This window comes from Urocampus carinirostris, chromosome 8 (assembly GCF_059441175.1).
Source record: "Urocampus carinirostris isolate Australia breed hairy pipefish chromosome 8, RoL_Ucar_1.0, whole genome shotgun sequence".
Taxonomy (NCBI): Eukaryota; Metazoa; Chordata; class Actinopteri; order Syngnathiformes; family Syngnathidae; genus Urocampus; species Urocampus carinirostris.
In genome coordinates this window covers 29,287,485-29,301,983 of record NC_142356.1, presented here as the reverse complement: position 1 = coordinate 29,301,983, position 14,499 = coordinate 29,287,485, and the positions used below count along the sequence as shown (strand labels likewise).

The following is a 14,499-nucleotide window of genomic DNA, read 5'->3' as shown; positions in this document are numbered from 1 at the left end:
ACTCATAGGTAATACGATTCGTAGGTTTAGACAGCCTATTGTAAATATAATAAAACTAATATATATTTAAGTTTAATTTGTTTTTATTACCTAAAAACTACTGCATGAAAATATGTTTGTAAGTTTGACTTCTTTGAAAACGTATTGTGAAAAGCTCTTTTTGGATAGTTTCTGGTTTGAACGGTACCACTTCCGACGATTTCCCTCTTTTTCATTGGCCAACATTGCCGTGAGGGTGGGCATCAAGATGAAAATATCCAATGGGATACGGGGAAAGTACGAATAGCAAACCCGCCTGATCGAATATCCGGTGAGAAGCAAAACACTCCAAGGTTTAATAAAGAACACTGATGATAAATCAAGTTTCTTCTACTGACCCCATAACTATAATGTGATTATTTTTGCACTGCCCCTTGGACAAAAGTTTGTGGTCTGAAATGTTATTTTACATCTGATAAGATTATTTGACATGATATTGGCTTAGAATATGACCGAAACATATGAACTAAAGTCAAAAGAAACCACTATTAGTAATGTTATTATAGCTACATTCCACATTCACAATTGCAAATCTACGGGTAGAAAAACATTTTCATTGCTTCTCAATGTGAAGTAAAATTATTCGTCTCATGCATAGAGAATATCATTCAGTAGGCCATTAAAACTAAGTTAAGGTTTTGGCATTTTTATGTAACTTATCCGACACCCCCAGCACGTTTATATATTCTATTTTAGCAATTTGAGTTGGTTGTAGTTTTGTTCTAACGTTAACGCAACGTTGCAGTAGTATTTTTGCATTTTGTTCACAAAAGCATTAAAAATATAGATTAAGTCTGAAACTAGACTTGGCGACACGAGTACTTAGCAAACTCCATTTATGAAAAAAAGCTGCTTATTGGAAAGTGGCAGTTTATATTATGATCAGCATGCTCTTTTGCATTGATTTTAAACATGAACCAAAGACCTCATGTTTCTGAAGCTTACTGTTTGTACAGGTGCAACACCTCCCCCACACAAAGAATTAAACCGGTGCGCAGTTTGAACGAAACCGCTGCAGATCAGATGTCCATTTTCTTCCAAGACAACCAAAGTAAGAGAGTTTGATAAGGGCAATGTTAAAACGTGCACACCGTAAACATTCCAAAAAGAGCCCATAAAACTTTCAGTTCCATTTATAGAACTTTTTCTGCATTCTTTGAGAAGTAGTTGAAATATACCAAAACAAAGATTTTGGGGTCATTGGGATATTACAAATGTACATGGGGTAAAAAAAAAAAAAAAAAAAAACTTGTCAAAATACAAGGCAGAAAAGCTTCACCTTTCCCATGAACATCTGCATAACAGCTCAATGTAAATCAATCAACCCGTCAAATAACTTTCACAAGACACTTCATTTGTTACATTAAAACAGGAAGTCACACAGAGCATCCCAAACATCCTCTGAAACCCATTTGTGGATGGACATCTTACACAATGTTAAGCAACCGAGTTAATAAACATTCACTTGAAGGATAAAGAACCTGTGGACAGAAAAAAATATAGACATATTTTGAACTTTATTTAAACTTAGTACATGACATCTCTGGGGAGAAAGTGAAAAAGTAAATCCATAAGAACAAGAACAGATTAAGAAAAAGAGTGTATTAAAAGTCTCTACCAGAAACGAGATAATGGCTCAGAGGCCGTAAGAAAATGTTTTTGCAGACATTAGTGTGCGGCCTTGCTGTTGTCAATAAGCCTCTCCACCATGAGTTTGGCGTAGCGGATGCGACTGAAAAGCTCCTTGGAGCAACCAAACTCCTCCAGCATCGAAAGCTTGTACGTGTGGAAGTCCCTTCGTTCGTCAATGTAGGTTACTGCAGACACCAGCGGGCACAGGATCAACTTGGTGTGATCCTGCGAAAGTAACCCAAGAATGGGAGACAAAAGGACATTTTTCCGTCATTTGATGTGAAAAACAATTGTGCATTCTAGAACATTTACTGTTTTGAGCAGTAAATAATAATTGTACCTTTTAAAAACCCTTGACGTAAACTGAGCATAGTATAATGTGAGGCGCGTGTTAGACGATAACTGCTCAAAGCACAAAAAATGCTGGCTAAATTCCAACGATATAACGTCTATTGCATAGAAATAAATTAAACCTTTGTAGCCTTTAGGATCTTAAGCGCAAATCAGATGTGAAATTTGGGTCAAAGTTGACCAATTTCATCCCTTCTCCTGAGTCCTCAAAAATAGAATATGAAAATTAAAGTTTGGTCCGGGCTCGGTCCCTTAAGTAAAGTTAATAGGTCAGGCTCGGGGCTATGTCAGACTTAAATACCCTCGGACCGGATTTCAACACCAATTTCTGGAATCATTCACAAAGATTTCAATATGATTACTTTTGCAGTTTATTCAGTTTGCGTCTCTGCCGTAATGATTACGATTTTTTATTTCATTTTTCAGACAAATAAAATATTAGAGAAAATGACTAGTAAGGAAAAAATACGGTACGTACATGTTACAAAACAATTATTCATTCACTGTACATATAAAAGGAAAAATCAAGTGTGGCAAATTGCTAAATTAGGAACAGATTTAAATACAAGTTATACATTAGAGCTACAAACCACTGGAAATCGTTTTTCAGAGCTTATTTTCTGATTTAAGAGCACTATTTAAAAAAACCAAAGTACTTCTTCAACCAGGCATGAAAATGGGTAGGGGTCATTAAGGTGGAAATGGTAAGGAGGATATACAGTAACTATTTTTATTTAACTCACACCCCTATTTTTGTAATTTAAAAAATGGTACAAAATTTAGTTTGACTTTCTTATCACAAAGTGACAATTGTTGAACACCTGCCACAATGATTCAAATAATTTATTGACAACTACAAACACAATACAAACATAAAATGGACCATGTATTTATTTAATGTCCTCTAAAGTCCGATTAGTCATCACCTACACCAAAGAGTTGTGTCGCTCGTCGCGCTTTTTGGAGTTTATATCTTTCAGAACTACTGTTTTATTCATTCTAACATTTTTCACTGGTACAGTGAAATAAATAGTGTGATAATAAAATCTAATGTGCATTTCACACAAATACGGTACTTCTGCCCGCACTAACAACACTGATTTTATTTCCAACCCCCGATACGCTCTGGAAAATCTCAATACCTCACATCCCCAAACTTTCTCCTCAGTCCATACAATTCACGTAGATCACAATTTTTCACTTAAAAACTGAATTTCTCCTAAAAGTGAGATTTTTATGCATGTTAAAGACAATGGACCACTTAAAAAACGCACACTAAACCTGCTTTCACTACAAGTGTCCGGAAAAGGGCACAAATGCCCTATAAATAAACTAGGAACAGTATGTGGCCGTTTTAAAGCAGTTCTAAAGGATCAGATTATGTGAGTATATACAGTATTCCACAAAATAACCTGTGTAATAGAAGCACAGATTTTCTAAATAGTTTTTATGACATCGGATCCTTAACCTTTAAAAACCACCTCAAGTTTTAACAGCTTTTTAAAGCCTTGAGAAGTTTTAATTACCGTGAATTTGTATACGTTTATAAAAATCTTAGTTGTGAAAGTTGAAAGGGCATGAAATGAATTTAAAATTATGTTCAGGCACAAGTTTTGGTTAAAGTAGCGCATCATCAATTCCGTTTTACACAAACATTGTACTTTAATAATGGTTAATCTAAATCTTCTGAAACGAGGTTTTGGCAAATAAAAAAAAAATACTCCAAAATTTCTTGGCTTTATAACTACAATGCTCGCATTCCCACCTGGAAGAAGTTGATCTGTAATGTCCCATTGCTGAGGTGCAGCACGATAGCGCTTTTGGTGCGGAACCACCCTGACAGGTATGGCAGGCGCGCTAGTTCATCGCCCTCTCGGGGGGCCATGTTGGCGCCTGCCTTCAGCAGGTGCTCGCTCATGTAGTTGCGGAAGTATTTCATTAGGGTGATCTGAGACATTAGGGAAAAGAAGCATCTCAAAATTATCAACAAAAACATGACAGGGAGAATGGCAATCGCTGATTAAACAAAATCAAAACGGAGTCAAAGGAAAAAAAAAGAAAACAGCACAAACAAATAATAGACAATAAAATAACAAACCGGGACTCAAAACCAACAAAAAAAAGTGTCAAAAGGAATGAAACATAAAACTTGAAGGAAATGATCGTTAAAAAAATATTAACACGGGGAAAAGAAAAAAATAATCCTTCCAAAACAAAGAAAATGGAATTTGGCATGGTAAAATAGTTGTCAAGCGCACTGTCGAGAAATATATAAAGGTCAAAATGCAGAAAATATTTGAATTGGTCATAAATGCAGTGTTTTCCATACATAGGAAGGTTTTGACGGGCTGCCAGCGCTTTAGTTGGTCCTGTCAGAGTCTCAAATTTGTATAATTACAGAATTATATTATTAACATTCATATATATATATATATATATATATATATAGATAGATAGATAGATAAGGGATAGACCGATATAAGTTTTTTAAGAGCCAATGTCGATTATTGGAGCAGATATTAATTTACCGTAATAAAAGCTTTAAAAAAAAAAAATGGCGTAAGAAATCGACAATAATGCAAAAAGAAACAAAGAATATTTGTTATGAATTCAAATAAAAGAAGTAAAGGGGAGAGTAGAAGATGGGAGGGGAGGAGTGAATGAGAATACCTACTTAAAGGCAAAGTTATTGTGTAAAATATAAAATATAAATATTAACGCAAAATCAAAATACATTTCTCTAAAATAAAATTCCATTGTTTTGTATGTATCTGGCAGTCAAGTGGAATCGTGCCAGTCAGCCCCCCCAATTTTGTATCATTTTTTCTTATTAAGTTTTTTTTAATGAAGGAAGTTTTTTTCTTACCACGAGGAGTTGCAAAATGATAAGTCCCTTCAAAGGGGGACAAACACTTCTATTTTGTAAGGCTAAAATAATTACCGCAGCAATACGTTGAAAATGCACAAAATTGACTTTTTGATTAAAAAACATAAGACTAGAGCAACCTCAAAGAAACGATTTTTTTTCTTACCCCAATTGAGAGAAATTTCTTGTAAAATCCAAATGGTGTGATGAAAAACAAGTGATGCTAAAGGCCAGGGACCAACCTTTTTATTGAGATTTGGCGGGTGTGTTCGGACGTTCATGTAGGACTCCTGGGCCGCGTTGTTCATGTACTGCAAACTGTCGCCGTCAGGGTACATGATTAGGCGCGAGCAGTCGTTGAACAGCACGCCAACACTGTTGTCACACAGCTGGTAGCCTGCAACATCACAACATTTACTCAATGGCAGGCCTTAATCTGATCCAAGCCTTTGATGGCTTTGGCTAGCAACAGATGCAGTATGCAGACATGACACTGAATATTTCAATTTGAGGATACAGCAGGTAATGCAGGGGTGTCCAACTCTTAACTCAGGGGCCATGTAGTAGAAAGTAGTAAATCCAAGGCATAAAAAGGTTGGGGATCTCTTGAAGCTCATAATTGAATTGTAATTCAGGGATGTAAACTTTAATTATAAAAGTATTAATGAGGATTTTTTTAGATCAATATTTTAAGTTTTAATTTCTTGTTTTGTCTATCAACTGTGCATTTGTACAAAAATTAAAAAAAAAAAGAATTCATTTTCACTACAGCTTTAACAGTGTGTGCCTTGAAACCTCTTTAAATCGACACCCACATGCTATTTTTATCTCATCTAATTAGCTGCACCGCTTATCCTCAGTAGGGTCGCAAGGGTGCTGGAGCCCATCCCAGCAAACATCGGGCAGTGGGCAGGGGACACCCTGAACTGGTTGCCAGCCAATCGCAGGGCACACAGGGACAGACAACTCGCTCGCTCATTCACACCTAGGGACAATTTGGACCGGCCAATCCACCTGAAGTGCATGTCTTTGGAATGTGGGAGGAAACCGAAGTGCCCAGAGGAAACCCACGCAAGCACAGGGAGAACATACAAACTACGCACAGGAAGTCCGGTAGCTGGATTTGAACCCACACAGGAGGTTCCCAAGACCTTAGAACTGTTCCGCACACACTCTAACCACTGCGCCGCCGTGCTGCCCGCTATTTTTATTATTTTGTATTACTTGTATTGCTTTAAAAAGCACATTTCTGAGTTTCTTTCAATGTTTTCTGGTTGATTAATAGTCCGTAAATACAGATTTGGGAGTGGTGCCTGGCTTTGGCAACATCCAGTGGACATATTTTAAACTGCATGTCATTATTTGACACTCATTTCTCTCTTGTGCTTCTCTGCATTTTCTTGCTGGCCACATAAAATTTGGCGGGCTATATTTGCCTATTTGGCCCGTGAGTTTTACCATATTAGGTAACAGTTTGCTAGAATTGTTTAATAACAATTCTTACTAATTCAAGAGGTTCCTTTGTGCCCAAGCTAAGTACTTGACACTTAAATATCAAAAGAGTACTTTTTTTATAAAAGTATTTTTAATTCACTTAGTTAAAGAACATGGCACTTGTGTTTTAATTCCCAAAATGTAAACAAATGGAAATTTGCATGTGCAGAACACTAGATTATAATAAGAAAATCAGATAGCTTTTGTAAAGATTAAATAAAAAACAAATTTAGGAAAATCCAAACATGCATTTTGAGATATCACCACGACTACATATCAGTTTTGCAAAGAAGCAATGCTTTAGCGAGGCAGTTTTACATTTCAGCTTTAATCAAGTAAAACAAATGATACACAATTATCAAAAACTAAAGAAAATAATTAGAAAGTATATTTCAATCATCAATACCCTGGTGCCCACCTGGTTTATAAAGCTCACAGCTTTTATCAAGAAACAAAATCTAGAGCTAAAACAAAATGTTGTCAAATCATTAGAGTTGACATGAATCGTTAAAAAAAGGAATTTTAAGAGAGGAAAATAAGAAAATGCGATTTTACCTTGTGGGGTGTTATGGTTAACTGTATATATATATTTTTAAGCGTGTGGTCATATAATGATCCATACTTTTGTCCAAAAGCTTTATGACTGCCTTGACAGCCAATCACAAATACAGCCCCATATTGTAACCACAGTCTGTCTGCGTCCTTCTTACCTAGTCCGTATTTATCGGAATAGTCCACCCACTTGCTGATCCAGAAGATGGGAATACAAGCGGGATCCTCAGCCTCCTCTGTAACCAATAAGACACAAATCTCATACAGTTCATCACAATTGTGAGGGTCGGGGAAACAGTAGGGCAAAAAGCGCCTCACCTTGGCGTATAAGCAGCTTCTCTGATGGTTTGGTAGCCATCAAGCTGTTTAGCTGCTGCAGCAAGTCTTTCAGGTTATCGCTTGGTTCTGTGTCCCTAAATCCAAAAGTCACACGTCACTCACAACGCCGACGGGTGGGACGGTAAAGAATCATCATTGCTCAAATATGCTTCAGCCGAATTTCTGCTCCCTGCTACATAAGGCAAATTACCATTTTCAATTTCAAGTGGACTGCAGGTAATTATTGAAAACACCGGCATCAAAACAGCACGCAGTCAATTTTTGGGCAGGCAAGGCACTCATAAATATAAAAACATTTGGTCCGGTCCAAGATCCCGGTTCAGCACCGTGATGAATATACACTAAATGCAATTTCACATTTACTCATCAGAGGGGCACGACATGTTATACAGCGCTGTGAACATCTTTCAATCTTTATCAGGTTAAGGGCACCCTAAAATATTATGTAATTTCCTAATTTTTAAAGTTAATATTTCAGTCAACATTTTCCAATAAGAGCATTTGTTAAAAATAATCCATGCTGCTGTTGTTTAAAAACAATGCTAGCGATGCTACTTTATTTCAATACCATTACTACATCTTCCCCGCCGCCGTTTTGATCATTCGATAGCAATGTACTTTCACAAAGAAATGAGTGGAGACCTATTTATCGGCAATGCATGAGGGGAGGGGAAAGTAAGAAACACAAGCCTTTTTCCAGAGATGGTCTGAGTGATCAGGGTTTCCCTGGTCACGCCCCTTAAGGGTTTCTGACCAGCTGAAGAAGCATTATGTGGTTTTGTGTTGCTTTATGGAACTTTAATCCAGACTGAGGGCGCAGTAAGACAAGAATAAGCGCAGTGTGTCTGGTGATAACCTTTGCGAGATGAACACCAACGTTTACACACATTTCCAACCTTTCACGGATGTTGATGAAGCGAAATAGGTAAGTGAAAGGCAGAAATATTGGTATCGGAACTTGGGGGCGGGCTGCGTTCTTTAGGGTGTCCTTAAAAAGTTGAAAGTATAATATATTCTCCATTAAGTATGTGTTCACAATGTCCCAATGGGTTCAAGGAGTCTTCATATTTTTTTTCCCACTGCGACTATCCTATTTTATGCACATCAATTTTTTGTTAGTGTTGCATAAAAATGGCAAAAGTAAGAAAAGGCTCGTTTAAAATACAATCCAAACGCCAACTTAAACCCCTCAAAAGATCAAAATTGTTTTCATTCTAGCGCCACTAAGAAATGCACAAACTGCACTTGTACACTCAACATGAGGAGCTTGACAGAGGCTGCAATGATGACCTAAGCCAGAAGATGTAATCAGAAAGCAGAAAAGCTCCAAATACTGTCCAGCACCTTTAACTATTAAAATGTAAATTGCACTCATGAACATGGCTTTTAATCTGAAGAATTCAGTAGGTACTTTTTGGATCCCCTTGACTTTAAGAGGCACAAATGCAAAACAAATGTATTTATAAATTTAGGTGCAGTACCTTGGAATCTGCTCCTCATTCACGTCAGCATTTTTGGGCCCTGAAAAAAAAAAAAAAAAGTCAAAATTACCACGCTGCCTGGCGATTCCCCAGTGGCTGAAAGAGGTACCCACCCTTGTTGCCTAGAGCGCTGAGGGGCCGGCGCTGTGCAGTTTCTGCAAGGGTGGACGGCGCGATGGAGAAACGTGGCGGTACAGTGAGGCAGGTGGTGGGTAGGCGTGCTGGGGTGTATCCCGACGTAAAGAAATCATCAGTCAGCATCTGGAGGATGGTGGGCCGCTGGCTTGGGTCAGCGTGGAGCATGCGCTTGATCAGGGCCTGTGCTGCCGGATTCACGTGCTGCCAGACAAAAAATTTTTTTAATGTCAATATTCTGGATAGGGGCGTACAGATACCAGGTATTAGTATCAAGAAGATTGCTGGCCCCGTTTTGAACTTTGGCTAACAACAGCAAAAAAAAAATAATAATTTTACAGCAGCTATATTGTTACAGTTCCTGAAAGGGAATGAGAAATTATAGTAACAGCATTACAGTTGAGTTCATGAAAGTTTAACGGAAAATACTGTCTTGAGAAAGCTATACCAAACATTCATGGTTGGTACACATTCTTTATGGTCAAATTCAAGCACTTTTTAAGGTGTTGTATAGCCAATATTTCCTTTTCTCCAGTAACATTAAAAGAAAAAAATCGAGTCTAACTGTATTTTGCAGAGCCACAAATATATAAGCAATTTTTTTCACAACATGTGATTTTTAGAATTTGAGTATATCACTAATTTGTGGATCTGGTAAATATTTGAGACAAATCACTCCCCCTATAGCTGTTGGGAGAAAATGATGATAATATGGAGTTTCCATTTTCAGCTGCAGGAAGTTGCTAAATTCGTTTTTTGCATGGCCCATAATTTATATGTAATCCTTGCACCGATACACATTTCATAGGAGGTTTAGATGTACGATATGAACATGTTTACTTAGGCGCTACCCATAGAGCGCCATACAAACTAATGTCAGCTGCTATTAATCACAATGGAGATGTCATTTTAAACTGACTTTTTGAGAAACACGGCAACAATCTTAAACATTTACAAGCACCTCAACATAAATCCAGTTACTTTTCAATCCTTGAATACATTCATATTTAAGCATATTCATGGATTTCAGGCACCCAAAACAATAACCTTAATTGTTTTATAAATTGAAAATATTAGAGAATAAAGTTGGGGTTACCCATGGGACAGTGTAGTTGTTGTTCTTGATGCGGTTGTATGTTTCCTTCAAGCATGATGTCTCAAACGGCGGCTTGCCCACCAGCAGTGTGTACCTTAAGGGAAAAAAAAGGTACATGTACTGATTATGCCTTTAAATTTGTTTTGTCACTTTGGAAACAACATATTTTTAACATGTTTTCCCTAAACAATTACAAATAAAGTAGTAAGAATCCTGGATGAATTTATCTGAAAAAACTTTTAATTTATCATCTGAAGGGTAAAATTAATTGAAAAGCATGTTTTCCACTGTGTACTCATACAGCAATATGATCCCGTGATGGTTTTATGGAGATATATTCTATTACAAGTGGACATTAGCATACTCAGATGTTCCATTTAAAAAAGTAATAATCCGTCATTAGTCTACATTAAAGCCACAATAATCAACTATCCAAACGCCATAAATGTACAATACAAAGACATATTTGGCCAAACTATCTGCTCCCAAATGAAAGAAACAGTCCAAAGATAATCACAATCATCCCATGTTGTATTAACAAAAATAATGTTTCTTTTTGTCTGCCATTTCAGCATTTTAGAATACCTCTCGAAGTATGAAACTGTACTTAGACTTAGGGTTGCTACTTCTTTAATTCACATTCCAATCAATTATTTCAACAAGATGTGGCGTCATTTATTAAGTCACATGATACTTTTGAATTCTACCAAAAAAATGAACTTCTGAATGCCTTCTTATAAAAAACATTCTGAAATTTCTGACTTCTTTCAAAGCTCAGTGTATAGTTCAAATAGAAAATACCAAATAGATTATTCTAGATCAAAACCACAAAAGTTGTCTCTTTTCCACCTTGTGACACTTTTTAAAATCAGCATTTTTATGTGATTTTTTCCTCATAAATACTTCTGCACTACTATCTGAACATAAAAAGCTGAAAATCATTTATCAGAAAATGATATGGCAACAGTGCCATTTTTACAAATATTTGTTTACTTTTATTAATGTTAATCATTTCCTCAATCCATTTAATAATTCTATTGAATAGGGCCTTAAGTATTTTTCATGAAATATCAAATAAACAAAGATATCTTTGAAAATGTTTGGTGTGTAATTACAATATGCATCCAAGCGACCACACGTCCACCTCGTAGCTGTGACCCTTTTTGAACAGAACTTCTGGCGCGATGTAGTTTGGCGTCCCACACAAAGTCTTCTTGCGCTCGCCGTCAAACTCTATCTTGGTTGCCAAACCAAAGTCCCCTAAAAAGAAAAAGACTGAAGTTATACCTCACCCTACCCCATTATATACAACTGTCGTATCTTGAACTGGAGAAATAGTTGTATAAAACACAGTAAAACGGTTTATCTGACTTCTCGCTAAATAAAAAATATCACCCATTCTGCCTTTCACCTTATGTCCCTGGCAAATAGATAAAATCCAAAACAAACATGTCTATAATCATGGATGGGAGTTTTGACATCCATTTTGTCCACTTACCAATCTTGACGTCCATGTCATCGTTGAGGAAGATGTTCCCCAGTTTGAGGTCTCTATGAATGATGTGGTTGTTGTGCAAGTACTGGACACCCCGGAGCAGTTGCATCATGTAGTAGCGGGCTTCAGGCTCTGTGACCGCCTTTCGGCGCTTGTGTAGTTCCAATAGTGACTGGGGGGAGTCAGAAATGATTAACTTTTGGCATTCAGTAATGATCAGAATAAATTTGCAATTCTAAACATTGAGTGGGTAGTCCAAATAATTTGGTTGAGTAGTAGATTTAAATCTTTTGTCTGATCACAGATGATATGATCTTTCATCAAGTCAGACCTGCAAATCCAGATTTATTTTCATATACTGTAAAAGCATGCACAATTAATCTTAATGTTGCCAATATTGTTGAAAAACATTTCACAATATCAACATACCAACCAAGCAGTTTTTACTTGCGAATGTAATCGTTTTTGAGACAAATCTGTAGGTGTTGGGAACACTACCGGTACCCTTTATTTTTTGCATGGCCCATAATAAATCTAGAGAATTGATACGTTATGCTTGCATGAATACGCACTTCATAGGGCCCTGTTTAGGTGTTGCACACACCTATCCTCTTGAACATGACCCGTGGTGGGCATTGATGCTTCATAGGACAGCTCCATAAGAACTAATGCCAGCAGCAGTTAATCAAGAGGGAAGAACATTTTATGGCAAAGCCACCAGAGAGCAGGGTCTACATCATTTTAAGACGACTTGTGAGAAACATGGCAACAATTTCAAGCATTTATATGCACTTAACCTAAAATTCAAACACTTTACAATCCTTGAAAACATACAAAATCAAGCATTTAAGGATTAAGCACCTGTAAAAACCCTGAACTGATCCGGTTGTTTATTAAAAAGTTGTTGAAAGCTAAATTGAAAAGGATTCTTGTTAACCATTAAGGGAGCAACAAAGATCGAGGCACTTTTGCCATACATTTTAAGAAAAGGTTAACTATACTGTCAATTTAGGCAACAGTGTGCTTCGGTTCAAAATGTTGGGAAACACTGGAATAATGGGACTCGATTTTTATCAATTATTCTGGGTTTTTTCAGTCCGGTGCCTTGGTCGCATCATTGGGATCGAAGTGGACTAGATTGTACTCACTCTCCTCTTGCAGATTTCCAGAACCACGAAGACAAAGTCGTCGTCTTCGAAGAAGCCTCGGAAGCCTACTATGTTGGGATGCTCCAAACTTTTGTGGATCCTGATTTCTGAGGTCATCTTTTCGCGCTGGTGCGGTTTGACGATGAGCGATTTGGGTACCACTTTCCCAGCAAACACCTCCTGGGTCTCCACGTCGGTTATCTCGTAGCATTTAGCGAAGCCACCCTTGCCAAGGAAGCGACCCCGGGTGTAACGCTTCTTAGTCCGCGTGTCCACTAGTATTTCGGGGATTTCCTTGAGTGGTGTGGAGCCCAAAGCCGACGACGGTTTTCCGCCGTTCACTGCCGGTTGCTGCTTGGCAGTCGGCGCACTCATTTTCACCTCTTCGAAACCGATTCGGGCTTAGTTATTCGGGCCAGAGAAACGCCCAAATTCGTGTATTTTTTGAAATAAGGTTAAAACTCACCACTTTACGGTGACAGTGACGCCAGTCACTTAAAAGGTAGATTAAAAACAGTGCTCGGGGACGGTCAATTTGAGTAAGGAAACCACGCTCCTCCGTCCTCAGCCAACCTCGTATCAACAGTTATTGACGTTGATTTAAAAGTTAGCACCAGTGGCGACGGCTTTCTATTGGACTCCAGAATTTGAATTCTGAGGCGGGCAGCGGCATGCATCATGGGAAGTGAAGTACAAATAAGCCAATGGGCGACAGCGGTTGTCAAAATCTGTGATCTAATTGGTTGAATCTGTCTTCGAACGTAGTATTCACGGGAAATGCAGTTGATGTGTGTGGCACTTTAAAAATGAGGAAGTTTAAAATTAATATGGGTAGTACAATAAATATATCGTAGACACTGAACAGAACTCATTCCTTTTTTTAAAAGATAGTTTCCACGAAATAAGTGCTATTATTGCAAGATATCGTAGTGTTGCTAGACCTGCGAGCTATTCACCGGGCTGAAAAACAAGGCGTACTCAGCAAATACATTGCAGTATAGTGTTTCCTTTACCTGAATCCTTTTGTATGATTTACCTTGCTGTACAATACCATATTATGCAGAAACATCTACCCTAACCCCTAACCCTAACCCTAAAATAGTTGGCTGATTCAGCTTTTAACTACTTACGCCTTTTCCATTTTTCTTGCTGTCAAAAGTCATTCAAAACTAGAATGTCTTTGTGCCATCAGAGCATCACCCATGTTGAGACGCAAAGCAATTTCTGGATCGCATTTCCCTTTTTGGCAGGGTCATTTATCTTTGGAGTAATCTACCTGGTTGCCTGTAAAATATGGTGATTATACTCAGGGTTGGGTAGGGTTACTTTAACTTGATTACTTTCAATTACTTTTGGATTACTCCAATACCAAATATGCTAATAAAAGACAAAACAAACTAAATATGAATAAAATTATGACTCACAACACGTGGTAAGCTTTCTCTCCTGGCTTTGATCTCCGGCAAAACTCACATAAAATGCGACAGAAACAAAATGAAAATAAATCCAAACAGCTTGCAAACATCATTTTTCCCGTTCCACGTGTTCCTTACTCCCCAAGCCTGCACAAAGTTTAGTAATTTTATTCATATTTAGTTTATTTTGTCTTTTATTAGCATATTTGGTATTGGAGTAATCCAAAAGTAATTGAAAGTAATCAAGTTAAAGTAACGCTACCCAACCCTGATTATACTCAATGCCATTCTGTCCTGGGCGTCCACAGGAAGGCCATAGGAATGACTTTCTGGGCTAAAATGCTGGGTCGAAAAAATCAAAAGTGCCGAGTCAGCTTTTTTCTGGAATTTTTCACACCTGGGGTAACCTACCTACCTGTGAAAGACAATGCTGACTTTCAATGTCTTTCTGGGAAA

General features: G+C 37.6%; 1 protein-coding gene across 2 annotated transcripts; it reads right to left on the bottom strand.

Annotated features, from left to right (window-relative positions):
* Positions 1-1,537: 1,537 nt before the first annotated feature.
* plk1 (polo-like kinase 1 (Drosophila)) lies at positions 1,538-13,277 on the bottom strand. Of its 2 annotated transcripts, XM_088342257.1 has the most exons (12): positions 13,095-13,277; positions 12,629-13,011; positions 11,484-11,652; positions 11,101-11,245; positions 9,986-10,079; positions 8,868-9,093; positions 8,755-8,794; positions 7,253-7,347; positions 7,093-7,170; positions 5,131-5,285; positions 3,788-3,970; positions 1,538-1,896 (listed from the first exon to the last, which is right to left on the bottom strand). In XM_088342257.1, exons 2-12 carry the CDS (start codon positions 13,001-13,003, stop codon positions 1,708-1,710), a joined length of 1,749 nt encoding a protein of 582 aa, XP_088198383.1. In that variant the 5' UTR covers positions 13,004-13,011; positions 13,095-13,277; the 3' UTR covers positions 1,538-1,707. The 2 variants fall into 2 exon arrangements, with proteins under 2 accessions (XP_088198383.1, XP_088198382.1); XM_088342256.1 differs by having other exon boundaries at positions 12,629-13,277.
* Between the last annotated feature and the right edge of the window lie 1,222 nt (positions 13,278-14,499).

Coding starts and splice junctions, on each gene's coding strand:
- plk1 (XM_088342256.1), bottom strand. CDS start 13,003: ATGAGTGCGCCGACTGCCAAGCAGCAACCGGCAGTGAACGGCGGAAAA. Junction 8,795..8,867: donor CAGCGCTCTAGGCAACAAGG/GTGGGTACCTCT, acceptor TTTTTTTTTCAG/GGCCCAAAAATGCTGACGTG. Junction 1,897..3,787: donor TACAGATCAACTTCTTCCAG/GTGGGAATGCGA, acceptor TTACTTTCGCAG/GATCACACCAAGTTGATCCT.